We start from the raw sequence: 24018 nt of genomic DNA, 5'->3' as shown, positions 1-24018 counted from the left end.
ACAACCTCATAATAATAGTCTTTTTAAGACCATGCCAGGCTTGAGACTAGCAGTTTAATAATTACAGAAGATACTATATCGGTTATGAAACCAATTTATTTTGGTCTGAGAAGTTGTCATTGTTGATGCAGTAATAAACTAAGATGCAAAGTGCAATAAGTGTCACATTTCATATAATCATTTTCTGGATTATCTGAGGGATCAGAGAAAAGGTCCTTAATATCAAATTGTTGTGGATCACACACAGCACCTCCATAGATAAATGGAGAATCGACCAGGAGTCGGACAGCTCTGTTCTTTGTTTTGTGGCCAAATGGAAGCTGACCTTTAGTAACTTTTTCTGACCACTATAATGGGAACTACATTACATGGTTTATGGGAAGACATGTTAAGGATGCGGTAGAGACCTGTAGTATATTACAAATGTAATGGCATTGATATGCAGTTACTTTTTATATGTTATCAGAAATTGGTTTCTATGGGCAACTAGAACAGTTTTACCTCCTTAATCTATCTGGGATGTTATAGGGCTTACCTATACTTAATAAGACTCTCCAAAAGGAGGTGGTCGGCTAATAAAGATTTTGCTGTAAAATGTAAAAGAATGCAGTCTGCTATTGGTTTACCTTGTTTGAGACACTCCAAACACACCAAAAGTAGGTTTTCCAAGAGATTATTTATGAAACATAATAAACTTTATCAGCATGCTCTTGTAACCCCTGATTTTCAGACAGATATGGGTTATCACCACAAGTACATGCTGATCAGAGGAACAGGCCACACGAGCACAAAAAACCCACAAAAGAAAACAACGCTTATACTAACTTGGCAACAGTGTTGGAAATGATCTGTAGAGGCAAAGAAGAAACAAAGTAAATAGAAAAAGTTAAAATAAACACAAAAAATTGTCAGAGGACATGGATTAATATTGGGGCTGTGTCCAGTGCTGTGAATTAGAAAGACGGAAATTAGAAGAACTAGAGAGGTCTATCACCCAATACTTGTTTGTGTAACTATAACCTCTTGCTTGAAGTTTGCATAAGCCTTGGGTTATTTTGAGTGAAGTACGGCTTCTCTATTCTGTGGAAGGGTGTAACTCTCTTAAATTTAGCTTAGAAAACCCATAACCTATTTTCAGAGATACAACCGCCTTTCCACATCAGACATCAAATGCCCCTTCTGCACCATCTATTGTATACATGTAAAAGGGTATATACACACACATTTACCTTTATTCATACAGCGGACATATGAGAAATTTTACATTTCATTTACTGCACTCTACTGCCTGAGACCTGATGGCTTCTAATTCATTCTCCACCACTATGTGCCTCTAACTTTTTTCAAACTCCTACAGATACAGGCGGTCCCCTACTTAAGAACACTCGACTTACATACGACCCCTAGTTACAAACGGACCACTGGATATTGGTATTTTATTGTACTTTAGTCCTAGGCTACAATGCACAGCTATAACAGTTATCACAGGTGTCTGCAATGAAGCTTTAGTGTTAATCCTGGTTCTTATGACAACCCAACATTTTTAAAATCCAATTGTCACAGAGACCAAAAAAGTTCTGGCTGGGATTACAATGATAAAATATACAGCTCCGACTTACATACAAATTCAACTTAAGAACAAACCTACAGACCCTATCTTGTATGTAACCCGGGGACTGCCTGTATTTTTCTTTATAGCTTTATTTAAAATCATTATCAAAGATATTATTTTAAACAAATAGATAAGAGCAGTGGTATAACTGAGGTTCTCTGGGCCCTCGGGAAAAATTCTTAATGGGGTGCCGACTCATTTTGCCCCCCCCCCCCCAATTTAACCCTTTGCACCCCCCACTTTCAATTTTTTTTTTGTAGTGCAATACTTAATAAAAGCCACAATTATTTTGTGGCCCATCACTCATCGCCGATGTCAATGGAAAAACACTACCCGGGTCAAGAATAGGATCTGCTCTATCTTTTGTGAGTCTGCTCATGCACCATCTTCTAGGAATTTTATACCCATGTGCATGAGCCAATATAATGTACGCCACTCAAAAAATATCTAGCACCAAGGCATGTTTTTGTGCTTAAGGCCTTAGGTTGTGTTCTTCTTTCAGGGTTACGGACCCCTTCTTTGTTGCCTCCATCTATCTCTTGTCCAATCCCCATTTCTTTTAGGAAGTACCCTCTTCTTTTGCCCTGATTATTAGGGGGTTATTTATCAGGGCTTGTACATCAGTTTTCTGGAATACAAGACCTGAATTATTCGTAATTAATGGCACAATGGCAGAAATTAAGATTATTCCCCCTTTATGCCAACTCCATGGCAAGTGGGAGTCAAAGAGTGTGAAGGGTGGGGTAGAAGTGGCACAAACAGTGACAGAGTTGGCTGTTATGGCGTGTTTCTGCCTTAAAACTGCACACTCGCTATACCCTGCACTTGTTCATTGCTGGAGGGGCATAGGATAAGGCGCAGATCTATGCCAGGCAGGTCCTGTCACAGAATTGCATGAATTGCTCACAGAAACTCACCAGATACATCAGGGAGGCGGAGGGGATTAGATGATATGACGCAACTAGCAACAGCATATCATAAATAACCCCCTCAGTGTCTCCTATACTAGTAAATGTTCCTTTTATTTTCCCTCAGTGCATGAAAACAGTAATATAACAAACCTCAACATATTTCATGGGGACAATACCAAAACCATTCTTACTACACAGACGTAGGACCAGAACCAAGCTTAATACATAGATGCATAACCAGAAACAAGCTTACTACATAAATACAGAACCAAAACATAGATTGCCCTCCTAGGAGAAGAGAACATATTCTCTGACTTGAGCAGAATTGTAAGCTCACGGGTTATGCCAGCACTATAAATCTGGTGTCAGATCTCAACTTTGATTAGAGAATTTCATATTTTCAAATAAAGTGGGTTTGTCCAAGATAAATCTAGCGTGCATTACCATCTGCGTAGACCACATCATTTTATCAGAAGTCATTCAAACCCATGTACTGCCTAGTAACATTGTGTAAAAAAAAACATTGATTGCCTACATGGAAAGGACATCTAAAGTGCTTTAGAAATCTTTCTCTTTGCATGGTGCATGGAGTAGTATCTATATTGTATGATGGCACTTAACAGAAAGACCCTTGACATTAACCAAAGCTTACACGCTGTTCATACCATCCACAAATAGAAGAGGAAAACAACTGTATTGCTCTATTGCTGCTATGAGTAATAGACAGAAAATGTGAGGATTACTCTTTTATCCAGTAAGACTTATAGAAGGTTCATGGCTGCTGGCTAGCCATGAAAAGTATTTTTGAGAGACATTTCCCCCAAGGACACAGTATGTTATGTTAAGCCCAGAGTTCCAGTGCAATAATTCTGCATATTACTATACTTTATCCCTGTATAGTGAGTAGAAGGAGGAAACTACGGTCATTGGAGGGTTATAAAACTGATAATTGTATTGATTTATTCAACACAAGACAAGGAAACCACTGAGGCTAAAAACTGTTTTACACACACATATGTATCTAGTGAGTGATGGGGTCAAAAACTCCAATTACAGGGGTTTTACAAGGGTTTTCAGAGCGTGCAGGCACATCTGATACATGATGCCTGAAGATGCCCAAATATATAAGCAGACGTCTGCTAGGAACCCTCTCCATACATGGTGAGTGGTTGCTGTATCGGTAATAACTGCGGTGAGAAACCGGTTTTGAGTGGGCGCTGCCATATTGGCTTAGATCGTCACTCCGCAAGATATCATCAGGGAGCGTTGATCTGTTACCATGACAGGCTGATTTTAGGCTATCTATTACGATGTGCGAATTGCACATTATAATACATCATGTGGAAAATCCCCATATACTTCCATATTGCAGTATGGCAGTTTATGGTAGGATCAATCAAGCAGTCTAGGGTTAAAGTATCGTAGGGGGTCTGAAAGATAGTAAGAAAAATTTTGTTAAAAAAATTAAATAAAAAAAACTAAAAATTCTAATCACTGCTTTAGAACTGATATAAATATAAAAAAACTGTAAAAATGCTAAACATAATCGCCACATCCCAAAATGTCTGATCTGTCAAAATATAATAACGGTTACTCTCTGTGTTTAACCCCGTTGTCAGGACTGTGAGTCTGTGGACCCTCTGGACCACCGCAGGAGATGGTACTAGGCAACACCTGGGACCGGAGTCTTCAACAGAGCCCACCGCAAAGCGGGATGGTCTTGCTGCGTCGGGGTACCACCAGTTCAACAGGTGCGACTAGCCCGCGGTGGCAGCCAAAGGTAGTAATGCAGGAGTCTGTATCTGGGGTGACAGCGGGAGAACAGCACAGGAAGGCACACTAGGACTCACGTCAGGAATCGCAGAAGCTGGCACACGGATCAGGAACAAAGTAACGGACTGGCACACGGATCAGGAACACAGGAACGCAGGATACACAGATTTGGCAAGGGTCACAGGAAGGGGCAGGAATTTATGTCAGGCCAGCACCAATTATCGGCATGCTGGCCCTATAAATCTTTGCGAGCCGGCGCGTGCGCACCCTAGGAGACGGGGACATGCGTGCCTCGTCTTTTAATTAATTTTCTTCCCCCTTTGCGCTCACGGTCCCATCCGGTTCTGCCTGTCAGCTGCTTTGTGCACTGTTGGTACTGGGAGATACTGCTAAAGCAACAATAAATTAAAAATAAATTACAATGCAAGGCACTTTGAGGCACCCCGTTGGTGTCCCCGAAGCGGCCAGGCTAATTATAATAATTTGTATAACTCTTTATTGACGCAATCATTTTAAACACTAGATTGAAAATTCTCTGCAGCGTCCTGGATCTACTAAGAGGCTCAGATTTCCACTATAGTCTAGTTTTTCAGCAGCCTATAGTAAATCTGGCACTCTGGAGCATTCCTGCTCGTCCACCACCCGCCCTGTTCCCTGACCCAAAACACCCAAAGTGTCGTGCAGGGCAGAAAAGACCTGTAACTGGAGGGGAAGGGGAGATTTGTATGCCGTCTTCACCAGAAAACTGTCAGAGAAGGCAGTAAATCTCTCCCACTGAACGTACAATGCGGTGCTGTACATAGATTATGCAGCAATGGCTGCTCCAGAGAGCGAGTGCTCATACATACCATAGTGAGACATCCTTAAGCACGCTATATTAATCAATGTATTACTGTACTGACTTATGTTTGCCATTAAGTTGTTCCATCAAGTGTTCGGTTAAATAGTTCCTGTAGGAAACTATGCTAAGCGGGCAGAAAGAGAGAATAAGGAAAGGAATGTAGAGTGAAGAAGGAAGGGAAAAACACAGAGGCACATTTTTCAAGTTAATTGCACCGGTTTTCTGGTGTTCTTGGCTCAGTAAATATGGCCTTCAGCCAGAACACTTTTCCTGACACTTGGCATATAGATTCACAGAATATGTTTTTGTAATTGTGCTGCAGTTGTACACTGTAGTGTGTATGCGCCTGCTGATGTGACATCACCGCTAAGTATCTGTATACAAACAGAGACTGAAGGTGACGGGCACTGCCATTCTAGACCAGATTATAATATAGGCAGTTTGGCCAGGAGCACAGGGCCCTATGATTCTAGGGGGCCCATGGCCACCCAAACCACCCCCCAAATTTTATATTGAGACAGGTCTTCACCCACCTTGTACATCTGTTCCTGCTCTCAATACACATGTACACAAGACCCATTTCAGGACTTTTGAAGATCCCCTAAAGTTTCTGAAAACACAGATTGAAAGCAGCAGGAGGGGCGCATCCTCCATTCCCCAAGAAGCTTGATTCTAGTACCATATGTAGGAAGTGATTCCAGACTTGTACTGTCTATAATATTCATGCAACCCAGTATGAATATGGCAGACTATGGCAGTCTTAATCCTCCCCTGTATGTAATGGATCCGCTTGTCTTGTTTCAGCAGCCAGCACACATCCTCCTATCTTTCAATGGGCCTCATGCTCAAGGCCATGTTTTCTACAGCCCTATCTACCACCTGAGATGCTAAACTAGCTACAGGTTCTATTTCTGTCCAAGTTTGCGCCTTGGTTTCTGTCATTGGCACATGATCTGGCAACAATGAACCACGGTTCATGCACAAGTGGAGTTGGCCTGAGTCGAATAGCAGAATGATGGCAAAAATGGGGCAACAAAAGATGCAAACAAATAGTTATTTTGTGGTTGATGAAGGCCACAAAATCATTTGATGCCCTAACTCTTTACAGGCGGTCCCCTACTTAAGGACACCCGACTTACAGACAACCCATACTTACAGACGGACCCCTCTGACCTCTGGTGAAGCTTTCTAAGTGCTTTACTATAGTCCCAGGTTGCAATGATCAGCTGTAAGGTGTCTGTAATGAAGCTTTATTGATAATCCTTGTTCCCATTACAGCAAAAAATGTTTAAACTCCAATTGTCACTGGGGCCCAAATTTTTTTGTCTGGATCTACAATTATAAAATATACAGTTTCGACTTACATACAAATTCAACTTAAGAACAAACCTCCGGACCAAACCTCTTGTACGTAACCCGGGGACTGCCTGTATCTAGATATTCTTGCCTAGACATAATGGCATGTTAGTAATTTGTGTTTAAAGCCCAGGACACATAACCTAGCAGCCCAATGGCTTGGTCCCCTTACCTGGCTTGTGTATCATAAATCCTAGCATTGCTTTCTTGTCTAGTTTGTGTTGTCATTTTCTTAGTTTTAAGCCCTGCTACTTCTCACTGTGCATGGTGTTCCCCTCTTACACAGAGAACTATTCTGCCATTTCTCCTAGCCTCTAAAATATCTGCTCTGCTATATTATCTACTGAGATATATTAAGAACACGCCGGAGCCTGTAAGCAGATAGTCATATAGCCATTTTTGGTATGTGTTCAACAGCTGAGCATCTCCTTACAGTCAAACACGGTGTAACAGTATCATTTGGTAAAAAAGGACCCTGTGTCTGTTTTAATCCTCTGAACCTCATCCATGCACGTCATCTGACATTTTTAAGGTAGAACAGAAGGTAAACGTTTAGAGGGTAACCAAATTTATGATCCGGGGGAAAAGGTGGAAAAAGGAATCTGTTATTTATAAAGTGGAAGTGAAGGAGTATATACAAGTGCACATAGTCCAGATGTTTTCTTTTATTCTAAAGCCTCGGCAGCAGTAATGCCCATTTGCAGCAGATTGTTGGGTTCGCCAAGGAATCCATTACCAGATTCCACAAGGAGTTCAGTGAGTGCAGTAGTAGAGCCCCTACTTGTACAGGAACACTATATATACACTTTTTATGTCAATTTAGAGGCGACAAGGAAAACAGAATTATGTTTCAGCTTTGTTTCATTTGATGGAATATAAATAATAACATAGAATTTGTCTAAGAAACATATACATAAATGAAGGTTGTGTTATTTTAGGCTTTGCACTGTACTATAAGGAATGGGAGATTAAAGAAGAGATATACAACCACTACCAACTTGGTAACTGGTAGGGTTAGCCGATAGCTGGGAAATGAAATCGATTCGCTAAGCTTTTAGTTACACATAGTAATTAAGGCATAAATACTTAAGGCATAAATACTTAGTAGTCATAAAAACTATAGACTTTAGGGAGACTTCTATACCTAGTATACAGTATACCTCATGTATCTAGAAAGATGAAAACTGCTATTTGAACATTGTTCCAACAAGCTCATGCCTCAGAGAAATACCAGTCTTTTAGGGCTGAAACCCATGTCTGCGTTCAGTCCATAAATGATGGACCATGCCCTGTTGTTTAGCAGAGCAAGGGACAAGCAATATATGATGCATGGAGTCCCATATATATGGTTGTAGCCCTTACTCCGTTATACATTCACAAACACCAACAGTTATCAAATCTACTATAAATATGGATGAAAAACCTTTTATTGTCTTTGACCAAATTCATCAACATTTGTTGAAACGTAAGATTTGTTGAACAGCTACATAGTGGCAAATAACGTAAAACGTTTACATTGAGGTTGTCCACTTTAAGCACATTGTAGCAAATAATTGATATGGTTTGTGTAATGGAAATACCTAAAATTTTCCAATTTATTTTCAATTCTTTACATAGTCCACAGAAATCTTCATCTCTTACTTCCTTTAGATAAACACCGGTCCATGGACATGTGATCTCACACAAGTTAATGGGGGTCATTTACTAAGGGCCAGATTCACGTTTTCCCGACGTGTTACCTGAATATTTCCGATTTGCGATGATTTTCCCTGTATTGCCCCGGGATTTTGGCGCACGCGATCGGATTGTGGCGCATAAACACTGGCATGCACGCGACGGAAATCGGGGGGCGTGGCCGAATGAAAACCCGACGGATTTGGAAAAAAGTGTTGCGGGACTTGCACTTTATAGGCACCAGGTATAGGCCGGTGAACTTCAGTGCATTCCGCCGCGCCACGGCGGACTTCAGCGCAGCAGCGCCACCTGGTGGACATCGAAGAACTACCTTAGTGAATCCCGGCCGGGCCCGAATCCACCGCTGAGAACGCGCCGCTGGATTGTGAATGGACCGGATAAGTAAATTTGCCCCAATGTCTCATTATCGCACACATTGTAGTAAGCTGTTTGATGCTATTGAGACATGTACCTGTGTCACATGACCATGGACCGGTGTTTATCTGCAGGACGTAAACAGTGAAGCTTCCTGTTGCATGACAGCAAGCAGAGATCTAGAAAACCGTGAGGAATTGATACAGAAATTATATTGGAAAATGTAATAACTTCATTACACAAACAATATCAATTATTCACTGTAATGTGCTTAAAGTGGACATCCCAATTTAAGATATACAAAATTCTGCAAAACCACTTTAGTTTAGATTCTAACTCCATTACAAAATTCAGTTGTGACTGTAGCTCACCTCAAAATATTTTCTTTCAGATGGGGTACAGAAGTAGTGAGCTTTGTACGGGGGTATAACAACCCATAATAGATTGCTCAGTGCACCCCAATACCTATCTGTGACATGGAGATAACGCAGTGGTCCTTGGTGGACTTCTTGACCACAGATTTTATCACCATTCTTGTTATTAATTTACAAAATATTGGAGTAAACTTCAGACACACCTGATTTTTTTTAGACTTGAAGTTTTGATTTGAAGTACAATCTGTGAGAAAATCTGTGTTCTTCAAGTGCCATTTTTTACATGGAAGTTTCATTAACTAAATCAAAAAGTTGATGAATTGTGCCAGGCATAAATAGTAGTAAGTGTTTAAAATAAAAAGAAACCCAAATTTGTGATAATATCTTAAGGTGAAATCATTGTAAAATTGAACACAATCCTCATGTTACGTACCCTCTAAGGAGAAAACCTTCTGAAGCCCTTCCTTTGAGACTCATGTTATGCATCTCAGTCATTTCATTAAGAGTCTCTGCTGAATAAAGCCCAATGGGATTGTTATACAGTCTTTTCTTAGCAGGGCTAAACTGACTGTTGGTAGTGTTCTCATCATTGACTAAAACATCAGGCTTGGGGCCTATGCTACGCCTGACGGATGATGTTTCAGAAGAAATAGAATGAGACGACATGGAAGATCTAAGTGGTGATGTCTTTACAAAAGAGTTGCTATGTGAATGTTGGATCTCTTGCTTGTTGAGGTAGCCTGACATTGTCCCATTGGTGGTCACGCCACCACTCATTGGCATAGCACTTGTGTTAGACAGAGCACTGAAGACTGTTCTGCCATTAATTTCCAAAGCGTGGTCCTGTAGCGTACATGCAGGCCAAGAGAGAAGAACACAGTAATCAGAGTAAACATGCAGAAGAGGCAAAACTTGTAACAGTCTCTAGACGAACCAACATTCCAAGCAAACTATTCATATCCCAGATGCAATATGTTGCTTCTAGCAAGCCAAACATTTTAGCACATCATACAAGGTTTCTTTTCTAAGGCAGCATCTCTTTGTGTTAACTTTGCAATAGTCTGAGAATAATAAGAATATTTTTATACACTTTTAATATATGGGCATTTATCAAAAAGTATCCAGTAGCACCATATAACAGCAGCAGGTGCACATCATGGACTTAATAAAGTAGAATCAAAAATTGAAAGTGCACCAACAAATCGGTCCAAAAAAAAGAGTACGTTATTAACCCATGCTGGCCCACATTTATCATAAATGTGTCTGTAGATGGTGCAATGTGCAACAGATTCATGAATTGTGCCACCCGTTCTTCATAAATCCCCCACTGCTCTGGCAGAATCCAGTTTTTATCGTAACATAAAGTGGGAAACACAATTCTGATGGTCACTGCATGCTAAATTTGGCGTAAAGTCCGACTGTGCACCATGGCACCCTTTACAGTGCATAATGTTGTGTCGCACCGGGAATAGCGCAGCTATTGTTGCGGACACTTTATAAATACATGCACAAGCAGTTTGCACTGAAAAGAGTGTAAAAATTCATACAAACTGGTGCAGGGGCTTTAACAAATCTGGGCCATGTTCCCGTTCCTAATCAGGAACCTGTCATGATTGCGGCTTTATTAATGATTTGGTTTTTTAATCCATATATTAAAAGTACACAACCAGATTTTTTTAAAACGGCTGTTACGATATGGAAATCTGTCCATTTCCAGAAATTTCGGATAAATAATTGTCTATTGCCACAATTCCTGGCAATTGAAAACTTTTTGAATGTCTTGGAAAAGGGTGGAGACACACATAAAGTTTTTGTTATTTTTATGTTGCAAAAGCAAAGAGTGGATCTAGGAGCAAGAGGCAATGTAAGTTGTCTGACATTGCAGCCTAGTTGGATGGAACCACTCATAAATCTGTTGCCTATGAGTGAGTTTGATGCAACAAACTTGCTTCCGTGATTTAGCGCACAGAACACCGCGTATCCTTTTAGTTTGGTGATTCTAGGTCTGGTCATGTGAAATCCTTAAACATGAAGAATATTTGTCGAACCAAACTCACTCATACGCAACTAGTCTGTGGTCTGGTTTTTAGATATTTTATTCAATATAATGATAATTTCAGTATATTATATGTGAATGTGACTACACAAGAGAAACAATTATAATAATAGCAATATCCATTGCCAATAACTTTGTGGATATGTAAATATAGGACCTCTGCATACAAGAGGTTGCAAATTTTATGGCAAAAATATAATAACGTGTTGTGGGATTGTGTTTCAAGAACCAAGGAAATTGATATACCCTGAATTATAGCCAATGAAATAAGTCACCATAGCAATTTATTAATTAGACATGCACATAGCTAAAGCATAGACAATACTGGGCTGCTCACATTGGCATGTTGCTTGTGTAATAATGTATATAAATAGAAAATGCTCTAGAAAACTCTACACATACTGCCCACGAATGGCGAGTAGTGACTTCTATTCATTTTGTATATATGTCTACTGGAAAATAAGAAATGTAGATTTTGGCCATGGAATTTACCTGCTACAGTGCATGGCCTAGGACAATGGGCTGACCTGCTACATTACTAGTAATCTCCAAAGATAAGAGTCACAGTTCCGATATCACAAGTATCTTTTAGCTTTTTCAGTCAATACCCATTAGTCCAGCTGGAAATAATCCTGTTTGGCCTGTGGAAACAGATCTGTGTGCTGGTCCGATCCTATAGACTGAACACAGTGCAGTGGCTGTCAGTCCTTGCATCATACAGAAATGTGATGCAAGGACTCCCCGTCTGCTGGCCGAACTGCTGCAGGCCTTTTTTCTAGTTTGTTTGCAGTCTGGGGACACACATTTCATAACCAGCAGCTAGCTTGCAGAAATTTACAGGCACAATATTGTGGTTGAGATTTGTACAAATTACATTTAAATGTTGCTGTATATTGTGTATAACCTTGATTTTGTTTTGTGTTGGGTGAACGATCCATTAAACGATATAACTGATTTTATTCCCATTAAAAAAATAAAACATCAAAATGACATATAAAATATAGAAACAATTCATAGAGGACTATGAAATGCAATTTTATATACATATTATGTGGGATACGTACCTTCTGATGGGGGATTACTGGCAATGGAGAGTCAATTCTTGGTGTGGCTATTGGAACTGGTCCTGGGCGCTTTGACCTGTGAAGAGACCATTTAGATCCATGTGTGGGTTACAATACATAGCATGAGGTCAGACACAGGATACATTTCCCAACCTTAATGTTTCTTAGTGTCGGGGGAAGGATATTAGGTCATTTACCAATAATAATAATTCTTTTATTTATATAGTGCACACAGATTATGCAGCACTACATGCTTATGCTTGCCAAATCAGTCCCTGTCCCCATGAGGCTCACAATCTAATCAACCTACCAGTATGTTTTGGAGTGTGGGAGGAAACCAGAGGAAACCCTGAAGAAACCCACGCAACATAAAAACTCTTTGCAGATGTTGACCCTGGGACTTGAACCCAGGTCCCAAAATATGCAAGGCTGTAATGCCAACCACTAAGCCACCTGCTGCCCCTTACATCTATTAAAAGTCCTGCTCCGCTTTCTTGATAAAGTGAATCCTCCTGTCTTTTACCTCATCAGCCAGACATTCCTGTTCATAAAATGGCTGCAGATGGAGGGTCATGTGATCTCTAACAGTCCTTGAACAAATCGGAGCATAACTTGTAATATATGTACATTGGTACATTACCTAATCTCCTGCCCCCACACGTACACAAAACGTGAGATAAAGTGGCCAACCCCTTTTAAAGTGGACATATATACATTAGTTTAGTTATTTCTCCAAACTCCCCACACCTGATTTATGTAGGGAGTGGAATGCAATGATGGGGCTTATTTCCCATGAGAACACGAGCAAAGTGAATTTCAACATGAATCGCCCTTCTTCAGACCAAAATCTGCCATTAACTTCTTCACGACTGCCATACAGCTATATAAGTCCTATTTGCAAATGAAAAACTTAATGACAGTGACCAACTTCAAACAACAACATCTCCTACTACATCTAGGTGTCATATTAAACAGGAGAATTTTCATTTAAATATGATATACGGATTGTGTATGGATGCTGAACCAGAGATATCTACCCTTAAAGTTGTACTAAAAATTATTTTTATGTACAGCTTTCTATCTTCTATTGTAACTTTAGCAGTGGATATCTCCGGTTCTCTTAAGCAACCATACAAAATCCTTATATCATATCAACTGGGTTATCTGAGATTGATTGGGGCGGGCTTTTTAAAAATAATAAACATGTACTCACCTGCTCCGGCACTGCTGAAGTTCCACGCCCCGGTGTGTCTGATCTGTACCCCTAGGCGCACAGAAGCCACACACAGGGAGCTTCCATCCCTTCCGACACCATCTCCCGGCTCTCTACAATGCTGAGAGATAGGGAGGGGTGGGAGTGGCCAGTCCACATCAGCCGCTGGAAGCTCCATGTGTGCGGCTTCTGAGCCCTTGTAAACGAACAGGGGCATTGATCAGACGGACCGTGGTGCTGGACATCAGCAGCGCCGGAGGAGGTAAGTACACATTTATTATTTTTAAAATGCCCACCCCTGCCCAGGCCTAATTTATTTATTAAACTCAGATAACCCCTTTAAAGCAGAGACTCTCCTGAACCTGGGAAAGGGTGATGGAATGATGCTGTACATGTTTATAACATATGGTAAAAGTTATTACTTATTAAAAAAACTTTAATCATAAATGACAGTTTCTTTTTTCACATTTGTATTAAATTTTTTATGAAGAAAAAAATATGTAATTGATAAAACTATCCCATCAAGTTAGTCTCACATGTCATGAAAAAAAGCAAGATTGTTAAATGTAATGCTTTTGCACAAATATTGTCATTTAGAGAAGTGCAAAGCAGAATGTCAAAAGCTGAGCTGGACATTCAGGCACTAATGACCATTGGTAACAAATGGGTTAAGGTGAATAAAAAACATTATATGGTCAATTGGTCCCTCTGAAATCAGTGGTTTTAGCTGATATTTATCATATGTCTATAACAAGGGGAATAAAAATGTAGAATGAAAATATATACTTTATTAATATACAGTACTTTACTTTAGTTATTTATTTTGTAAGGTCTCTTATAGCTTTTAAATGGGAACCTTTGAGGCTTGTATTCACGCCCACCCTTTATAAACCCCTAGGTAAAAAGATCCTACCAAACTCCAACTTAAGTTGTCTTCTGCTGTATCTATTGGGTCCAATATTGTGTTAGAGCTTTTGCTCACCGGAAGATCATCTGGTGAGTTACTCCGACACTGAGTATTAACTTTTCTGCAATGCAATAGTTGAAGGCACATGGTGTCTCCAGGAGGTGTGCGGTTTCAAAAATAGCATTTTAAACCATGGTACATGTGCATTACCGCCATTTGTAGTCCATATGTGTTGTATTGGCAATCTTGGCTTCACGGGGCAGAATACACATATGCTAGGGAGCTCAGTTCTAGGTTTGGGTAACAGGTGGTATAGAGTTAAACAGGCAGGGGGAGCCTGAAACCCAGATACATAATGTTGTGCTGTTGGCTTAGTTGTCAAAATGACCTGAAAGGTCCTTCTATGCATAGGCACAGACCTAAAGTTTTGAGTGCTGAAACGCAACTCTTACCTCCATTCGTATGTTATTTTTAATGTGCTGAATCGCTTGAGTGGTGAGACCATGGCAGACATTTTTATTTGTAAAAAAATTCTGGAGTTAGATGGTACTTCACGACACTGTCAACACTAATGGGACTGTATCAGATACTATATGTATTCTTTACATCTGAAATGTGGTTTTGTGTAACAAACACATTCACTAATGTATCATCAATTATTACTTTTTCCCTACAGGCCACATCACACAGAGGCAGGTTTTTTTATTCTGGCATTTTTCAGAGCAACCATAAAGAAATTGTTTATTGATCACAGCGTCCTGCTTCCTATTGTTGAGTCTTAGTTATTTTATGTCTAGTTTTTTCCATCCACAATTTCACAATGGAATCACCTAGGAATTACATATAATCTACCCTGAGTTCTTTATGGCTTGAGAATTTTCAGTTCTCCTTTGTAGCTGCAAATCGCCAGAAATTGTTCGAAGCAGAAACCACAACGTTTTTCTATTTATCGCTGCTAGTTAGAATCAAAGTGGTGCCATATGAACTAGATGTATTGTCTGCTCTCAATAAAAATTTATTTTCAGCTTAAAAATGTGCTTTGTAGCGTGTTTTCTATTGATTTTTTGGTACCTATATTTTTTTTAAAGATGAAAGTTTGAATAAGAATGATTTCCATGGAACATATAAATATCTAACTGGAAGCTGTAGTATATACTTAACTATCATATAACATGAATAACCCCAGTATAACAATCATAACTGATTGACTTTGGCTAATCAGCCATTGGGGAGCGGGAGAGAGTTATTCTCATTTCACTTGATAAAGGAGTTGTGAACTCCGAAACGCATTGTGACCAGAGATACCAAATAAAACATTTAATTTAATGACGTGACCTTCCGACAGTCTCTAATATATCCCTATATATTTCAACAATGTAAGGTAACAAAGTCAAAAACACTTCTTTTATTTTAATACTTAGGTTTTATAGAAGGATTAAATATGCAATTTATGGATTGTATTCTCATTTTTCACTTGAAAATATTAACTGACGAGCAAAAGCTTAACTATGTTTTAACTTGTAATTTTCAGGCCCCATATCTCACCCCCATCCACTAAAACCTTGAATGTAATTCCACCACTATTTTATAGACTATCATCTTGGCCATCTCATGCATGCTTAGTTATGCAGATGTTATTGTTTTGTGCATTGCAGTGGGGTGGAAATGCCAAGCAGTGATTTCTTTCAATTTGTAGCGAGCATCTTAAAAAACATTACTTTTGATATCCCTTGCTATTTTTCTATGTAACATCTCCACCACCCACCTACAAAAAGATAATGCCAAAATCCATGTCAGAGTGTAGTGGTGGTTTATCTGGTGGTAGATCGTGTAGTATTCCTTGAATTATCTTAAAGGTTGATATATCAGCAGCTGAGTCTATGGGGTTTTTGTGACTTTTATTAAAAAGTTGCACAAAGTCTCAAACTATTCTGCTACTAGTTTTTCCTATGTTTGGTCAGGCCTGAAGTTTATTTATGACTTTTTCATACGTTCTCATCTGGATTTTAAAGATGTATCAGACGCAACTATAAACATACTTGTGTGCCAAATTTTGCTAGGTGAGTGGAAATGTCCCAAACTTAAGTGCAAATATATCAAGTGTGGCCAAAAACGTGGCAAAAATAAGAGAAAATGCTAAGATAAATGACCCCCTATGTATCTCTTGCACAAGGTAATATTTTTGCTGTAACCTTGACCACCACCACATTAGTTTTTAATCTGTGTTTGTGATGATTAGATGATTAGATATGTTATACAGTATAACATATATCTTATGTATAATTTATTGATTTATTCAAGCTTTATTTCAGTAAAGTGCATGGAAATTTTCTCACACTTCAGATGGGCATGCTTAGATTGTCTATTCACTACACAGTGGCCAATATAAATAGCATCTTATCCTGCTTTTCTGGAAAGGAGCAATTCTTCTCCAGTGATATGGTAGTAATAATGAAAAACACTTCTTTTGTATAGGAAGTAGAAAGCCACAATAGCTTAAGCTACCAATGGGGAAAGGAAAATGATACCAGAATGTGTCCCTTGTATCACATACTAGGGCAGATTCATCTAGCTGTCTGAAAGTCAGAATATTTCTAGTTGCCCACCGCAACCAATCACAACTCCCTTTTAAAATATTCATGAGCACTGGTAAAATGAAAGATGAGCTGTGATTGGTTGGCATGGGCAACGGTCTTTCTGACAGCTTGATAAATCTACCCCATTAGCCGTGGCACCAGAGATTACATAAAAATTACAATAGTGTTGTTTTTTTTATCATTTTTTTGTCATTTAAATCAGACTTACTTTTGTAAAGTGAGGCTTAAGTTGTAGCTAGCAGACTTGATTTTATTCTGGGCCTCTAAGTGTGTCATGCCATCTGTGCTTACTCCATCAATAGCCACCACCAGGTCCCCCTGGTTTACATTGGACTGTGCTGCTTTACTGCCTGGAGTTACCTGGAGTTAGAAAAATCAAAATTTTTACATCATATAATATTGGTGACATCTCTTAAAAATTAACAGCATACATTTATTAGTATATCAGGTGTAGATTTATATTGCTATAGCTTTGGCTACCGACCAGTCTATAACATGTGAGAATGCTGGATTTAAATCTAGTTTAGGAAATACTAATATCATCAGAAAAGGGGAATATAATTCTTTAAAAGGCAATACACACTTAACCATTAACATACTTAAGAAAATAAAACTACCAAGAAGAAATTTCAGGAAACCTACCATGAGGAATCTACTATCAGAAGTAGACCTGATGGTAGATTCCTCCCGCTGCCTCTGCCCTAATCTGTAATTTAATAATCCTAAACTAATTTGTTAAACACTTTATTTCAGTAATATGTAAATTTAACGACAGAGGCTACTGAGGCGTGGACTAGCCTGGCCGGGCACTGAGAGCTAAGGCTATTTCACGCCTCAGTAGTGTCTGCAGTTTATTTTAGTAATTTGTTAATTAAGTCTTTTAACAAATTAGGTTAAATAAGGTTATGTTCCAGGATTATTTAATTACAAATTAGGGGAAATGCAGGCAGGAAGAATCTACCATCAGATCTACTTCTGATGGTAGGTTTGCAGTGGTAGGTTTCCTTTAACGCATTCTTTTGCTCATCTAATGATGAATTGGTAATGATACACCAGAAGTGAAGAAACACACTGGAATACAGCCAGTGGATAGGTGATTTATACACCTGTGTTTTTGGTTCTGTTTTTGGGTACAAGGATTCACATATTTCCAACTTCAACATACCATACCGAAATCCACACTCAAACTGAACATATTCAGAACAGTTATAGGGCTAAAGAAACTGTAGCAGGTGGCAGCATGTCACCACTGTCATAATCCTGATCAATATCCGTCAAGTGTTTCTTGATAGGCGCCAGGCGCCCCCTACACTTCTCAGAGGGTTTGCACCATTTTTTTGCTGCAGAATTGTGCCACAATCTCTAATTAAGCACTATCACAACCCTTTAGGTATCTTGTCGGACACAACGCAGCCGCACCACAAAACTGGTGCAGACAATTTATAAACAGACAATTTGTCTGCAAAGTCAGGCAGAAAACTGGTGCAAATGTGGGCCATTGACTGTAAGCCACTTTGTAACCAGTTTGGCAGTATGCCTTGGGTTATTGGCTTTAATATATGTGAACCAGTGCCTTTTATAGAGCAAAAAAAACATTTTTTTAAGTTGATCATCTTGCGCCACTGATATAAACTTTAAGAAAGGTAAGGGTGGGTAAATCTGTAAGCTTGCTGATATCAATGCTCTTCATTTCACTTGAGGGAGTTGTAGTTGAATGTAACAACATTACTAAGATCCAAAATCTTGGATTTCCAAGAACTTGCCGTCAGTCTAGATACACAGGACCTTACATCTGTTGCATTAAAAAGAAGAGTTTGTCTTAGAACCGTTTTGACAGATACGTTGTCTAATAGAGGCAATGAAAAAATAGTCATCCAAGCACCATTGTGAAAAACGGGTGTTAGCAAGGATACACTCTTGAGAGTAAGTTAAAAAAACAAAAAACAGACCAACAGACCCAAAAAGGAACCCGAATGGATGCAATAGACCAGCTGTGTTTTTTCCCAATAATTGCCTTGTCCTTGTGCATAAAAAGGCTTTAGGTTTTGCTATAACACATTTGCTTTTATTTACCCACTTAGGGTATACCATGGGAAATATTAATTAAAATGGTGTCCTTAAATCTGGCCTTGGGAGACATATTATTGTATTCAGAAAATCACAAACAATTATTTTGATCAATTTATATCAACTGATGAATGTATTATGACACAGCTTTGTATCTAAATATCTTTACCATGACATGTAAGGTATGACACTCTTGGCATGTTAAGAATATGATAGTGTATTGTCATACAAGTCCATGTTTCAGAATGTTGCCTGTAAGTACATTACTTAATAATGAATTACTTCTATGAATGCTGCAGTTACACCGTACAGGCATCCAGTAAATAATCTCCTATGATCCACCTTAAATGGCAATTAGTGAATAAACAAAAGGCGGCTATGCAGCATGGAGAGAGAGAGAGATGATGATGAGTATCTCAAATGTAGCCAGCGTACACACATGTCTGATTGGTTGCCTGGCGTTCCCAAGACAATGGGGTATTTATATCTCCAGTTTCTCACAGATCTCACAAGACCATTACTGCATAATGCAAAGGACGTCTTGCTTTACTTTCACTAGAATCAAAAGGATTCGTAGACTCACAGTGATCTTCAGGTTCATCCCTAAAATATTTATCATGACCGCATTGCTGGCATACTGAAAAGGTTGTCAATCCAGCATGAAGCATCCATGTGGATGCCCTAACATATTTCTGGCAGTATTTCATAACTCATAATTTCATGTTTGTTTTTTTTTTATTTTATGGTCCAGAAATAGAATGGACAATCTGCCACCTACATACTTTCTCTGTAATTGAGGTATTTACATTGAAGATTAAAGACTGATCTGGCAAGCTCTGTGCAGCGCTGCATAATCTGTGTGTGCTATATACGTAGAGGAATTATTATTTATTAAAGGGGCTGCATTAAGTTAAAAATGATAACATTTTTCTTAGTCTGTGTATTAACTAGACAGTTACGTTTTTTCTAAATTATTTTATAAAAGTGATGTGTTAAGTTATAAAATTAAATCTATTTTCCTTTATAAACCTTCACCTCTGACTGCTCCAGCGCTTCCCCCAGCAGATGACCTCCTGTGTGCACACTATAAACGTGGCTGCGCAAGCCTTCGTCAATACCACTTCGGGATTAGCAAAGAAAGAGAGAACTGTGTTAGGGGAAGTGACAGCGGAAACATCAGGTGTGTTGGAGGTGCTGAAGGGGCCGTTGGCTAGGTAGTAAAGCCAGAGACCAGGGGGCTCTGGTGACACCCCCTAAAAGCTTTTCTGAATAGTTTACATAAATATAAAATGCTGTTTTATAAGGGAAGAAGTGTGTTTATCATTTTTATGAGCATGAACTGCCCAAACAGCTTCATAACATTAAGCTCTTGGATCACAATGCAAAATCTGCAGGAGCGCTCTCATTGTCACCCACCCCACCCTCACGTGTTAGGTGAGTAACAACTCTACAATCACATTTTTGTTGAGTATTGAACATGGATTTCTTAATATGATTATGGCTGGCAAGCATAAAAATAGGTATTTTAAGGCAAATCATGTCTAATATTTGTAGGTGGTGGCATATTTGGTATGATATCACTACATGCCAATTTGTAACCCTTCTTCAGACTAGTACTGTCCTGGGACCATAAAACACATATTGCGCAATGGTAAGATTTCACAAACCAAGCACAGTGCAGGAATGGGACCAGGGATGAATTTTATGGTGAATATAGCAAGGGGTCATGTGCTAGATATTCATATGCATCCTACACAGAATATCAGGTTGTTAAACTACAGGAGTCTGCCTTCAAAGGCTGATTTCCAGTCCTTCTCAGACTACCTGGAACCAAAATCGTCCTAGAGATATTGCCTCAAGGGGATTTTCTGGTACATTATGGAATTATAGTATTTTCTAGCCAGATACTGGATATATTTCTGGGATCTAGGACTTAAACACATGCCTGCCAGGGTCTCCTTCATTTCCAGGGTTGTGGGCAAGTGTGGTGTCCGGAGCTGAAACACGTCACATACTGTATTTGTCCCAATAAAAGTGACTTCAAACTGATGAAGCACTGATCCCTTTGTGGTTTTGTTCGAGCGCTGGTTCTGCCACCTTCTCCTCATTTACGGCTTTTCTGCATTCTCTACCACTGTTACCAAGGACGACTGGCCTGGATTTAACGCGGATGTGATAAGGACCGGCCGCCATCTACCTCTAGGGTTTATATTCAAGGGCTACTTTCACTGGAGTTCAGGTGAGAGTTGCATCAATATCTTTCTATTTGACTTGCACATACAATATCATACTAGGGTTGCACCCCCTTTTTTCCTGTGCTTATTCCCCTGGTGGCTGGTCGCACGACTCATGCCCCTGTGGCCCCACACTCCAGGTACCTCTTCTCAATATCTTCAAACTGGAGGTTTATTCAATAAACATACTCACATACAACAAAAGAATGCACTGTATAGAGCTACAACTGCTCCGTGGCCTATGCTTCTACTTTTTAGTAGAGTTGGAAGAAGCACATACCGTGAAACAACTGTCACTCTATACCACGAGGTGTCCTCACAACCGTCCCTCTCTTGCATCATTTTTTTTATGTGAGTATATTTATTGAATAAACCTCCACTTCGCAGATATAGAATTGGGAGTGCCAATCATCTCACCTGTTTTTCTGGAAGTCACACTTTGCTACTATAAGAATAGAATACAACCAAACTGATCTACTACTCTGTGTTACCCATATGGGTCATGGTTTGTATATATCTCCTTAAGAGTTCGAACTAGAAGTTTTACACTTAGTGCCATTTATCTATTATTGGTTAACAGAAATCTACTGGTTTTAAGTCATTTTGGAGCAGATTCATAACCTCCATGGACCCCTCCACAGTACTTTCTGCCTTAGAGTATTCCTACAAATACCCCACCCATTCATTTCACTGAAATGACGATACGGTATACAATACGATAAACTATGTAAATTTAGTATGACTGGGATCATACTGGTCAAAAAAATAACAGGTGAAATCTCAAACACACATTGAAAGCCATACAATAAATATGGCGTAACTGTGTTTTTTTTTGCCATTTCCCACCACCTTTGGAATTTTTTTTTTTTGGATTCCCAGTACATAAAATATAAAGGCATAAAATATTAAATGGTGCCACTAGAAAATAACATATATAACATATTCCAAGCACACCTATAGCTTTGTAAACAAGAAATCAATTATGGCTATAGTTTCTTAGGGGTTTATTGGTCTTAAGCTTTTAAATACACTTTACAGAAATCAATGAGCATAGGAGAATCTTTCTCATATAATTGTACACTTATAATTCTCCTTTTTCCACTTGTCATGCTCTTTGCCCCCCAAATTGACATTCACTCTTAAAACAAGAGCAATTTTAATCAGCTCCATAGAGATTAATGGAGCAGACCGGTAACGTGCAGCCAACTGCTCCATTACTCTAACGGAGGAACAAGGGGTCCGACGGAGGTATGTGGGACCCCATCGGACCCCTTGTTTTCATGATCTGTGTGGGTCTCATCACTGAAACCCACACTGATCAGCAAGTTAGGCCCTATCCAAAGGACTTTTGTTCATGGGAAAAGCTCTTTAAAACCCACACCCAGAGCTAGGGAGAGAACCCCATTATTATAAACTGTGGGATTCTCCCCCTAGAAAGTTCTGCACTACTAGGTGATGTCAAACACAAAACATGTCTATTAAAATATGTTAATGAATGAATATTAAATGCAGAAACAGGCAAGTAGGTGGCAAAGTTGTTCTACTTTGCTCAGTTTTAGAAATTACTGAGCTAGCCTTCAGAAACTGGCATGAGAGAGATGACCAGTTCCTCTCAAGCAACAACACAGGAGTAAGCCCAATGTCTGTAAAACAAATTGCTGGAGAAAGAAGCTCCTTCCTTTGCACTGTCTGTGAGAGGTTAAAGATTAAGCCCCTTCCCAAGGACCTCCCAAGGACCTCCTTATCTGCTAGTCTATAAATGAACTATTTTTAAATATACTAAACCATGGTTTTTAGTACGTCTACAAGATTTTTACTCTGTAGCATTTTAAATGACCCTGAAACAGACATAGAGCATTGGAATCTATTTTTTGTTTCACTTTTGTCATTCATTACACATTTGGTGTTCATTTAAAAATAAGCCTCCTTTATCTTAAATATAAATGTCACAGGCAAGTGCAGCCCTAATCTTCTCCCCTTTTATGCATGTTTATACTTTAATGTCACATGCAGACAATTTGTTCATCGTGTATCCATGTAGTGGCACAGAGCTACTACTCTTATCGGTGTCTATATAAGTCAGGACTCTATCATTTCTGACTTCTTGCCAGAACCAGAAGTCCTGCTTACTGCTAGGTTCTCCAGGTCTGTTCATATTTCGTGTTATTTAAAGGTCACACACAATAACAAAAATTTGAGGGTCTCTCGAAGGGCACTGGTACCATATCCTACTATCCCCCATGCTCTTTACCTCTGGGATTTAATTACTATGCACCTGACAGAGAATATTTTTAACAGTAACCAGAGTCCAAGAGGTGAAGTAAAAGATATTCAGCATTCGCACTTGTGAACTTGTGACAGAACAACTTAAAGTGGATCTCCAGACTAAAGATATTGATAACATATGCCTTGGGTAGCCCATCAAAATCCAGTTGACAATGGATGGAGCTTTTAGTTTCCAGTATGGTCCACTATGAATAATCTTCTTTGCTCCTCCTGCTCCATAGTATGCTGCCCGTTGATGGGAGAAAATATGTAATCTGCTCAGTCCCTCCTGCTCTTAAACATGGTGCTAGCAGATAACAATCTATGTACAATTTTCACATCTACTCATGCTCTCTGTTATGCTTCTTGTAGATAGAACGCCATGTGCAATTTTCACATTTACTCCTGCTCAATAACATGCTGCTTGCAGATAGCACTCTATGTGCAGTTTGCTCATCTACTCATCATGCCAATGATCAGATGTTCTCAAAAGTTTAAGGGAACCTGTCTTCAGAAATTGGCCTAATAAACCACTACCAGTATGTTTTCAAGGAGAAGAACAGTTTCTAGATCATGTATTTTTATGACCCAGTGTGGTGGCATCATCCATAAGATCAACTTTGAAGTTAGATGTAAGTTATATTTTATAAAGTCAGATAGGCAGAGAGTTTATCATTGAAGTCAAGCTCTCCTTGCCTC

The 24018-nt window shown here is 39.2% G+C and overlaps 1 protein-coding gene across 19 annotated transcripts in view; it reads right to left on the bottom strand.

The window, feature by feature from the left end:
- Window positions 1-24018, bottom strand: part of LDB3 (LIM domain binding 3) — a 118155-nt gene that overhangs the window by 68401 nt on the left and 25736 nt on the right. For 13 of the 19 annotated variants that reach the window (XM_072130750.1, XM_072130754.1, XM_072130758.1 and 10 more), the window contains 3 exons: window positions 16962-17113; window positions 12037-12112; window positions 9350-9759 (listed from right to left, as the gene is read on the bottom strand). In XM_072130750.1, coding sequence (XP_071986851.1) covers window positions 9350-9759; window positions 12037-12112; window positions 16962-17113 — 638 coding nt within the window. Of the gene's footprint in view, window positions 1-825; window positions 849-9349; window positions 9760-12036; window positions 12113-16961; window positions 17114-24018 lie in introns of all 19 variants that reach the window. The other 6 variants (XM_072130762.1, XM_072130765.1, XM_072130755.1 and 3 more) reach the window with 1 other exon arrangement.

The sequence above is a fragment of the Engystomops pustulosus genome, chromosome 11 (assembly GCF_040894005.1).
Source record: "Engystomops pustulosus chromosome 11, aEngPut4.maternal, whole genome shotgun sequence".
NCBI classification, from domain to species: domain Eukaryota; kingdom Metazoa; phylum Chordata; class Amphibia; order Anura; family Leptodactylidae; genus Engystomops; species Engystomops pustulosus.
Note: the sequence above shows the minus strand (reverse complement) of the source record. Positions and strands in the feature narration are given on the sequence as shown.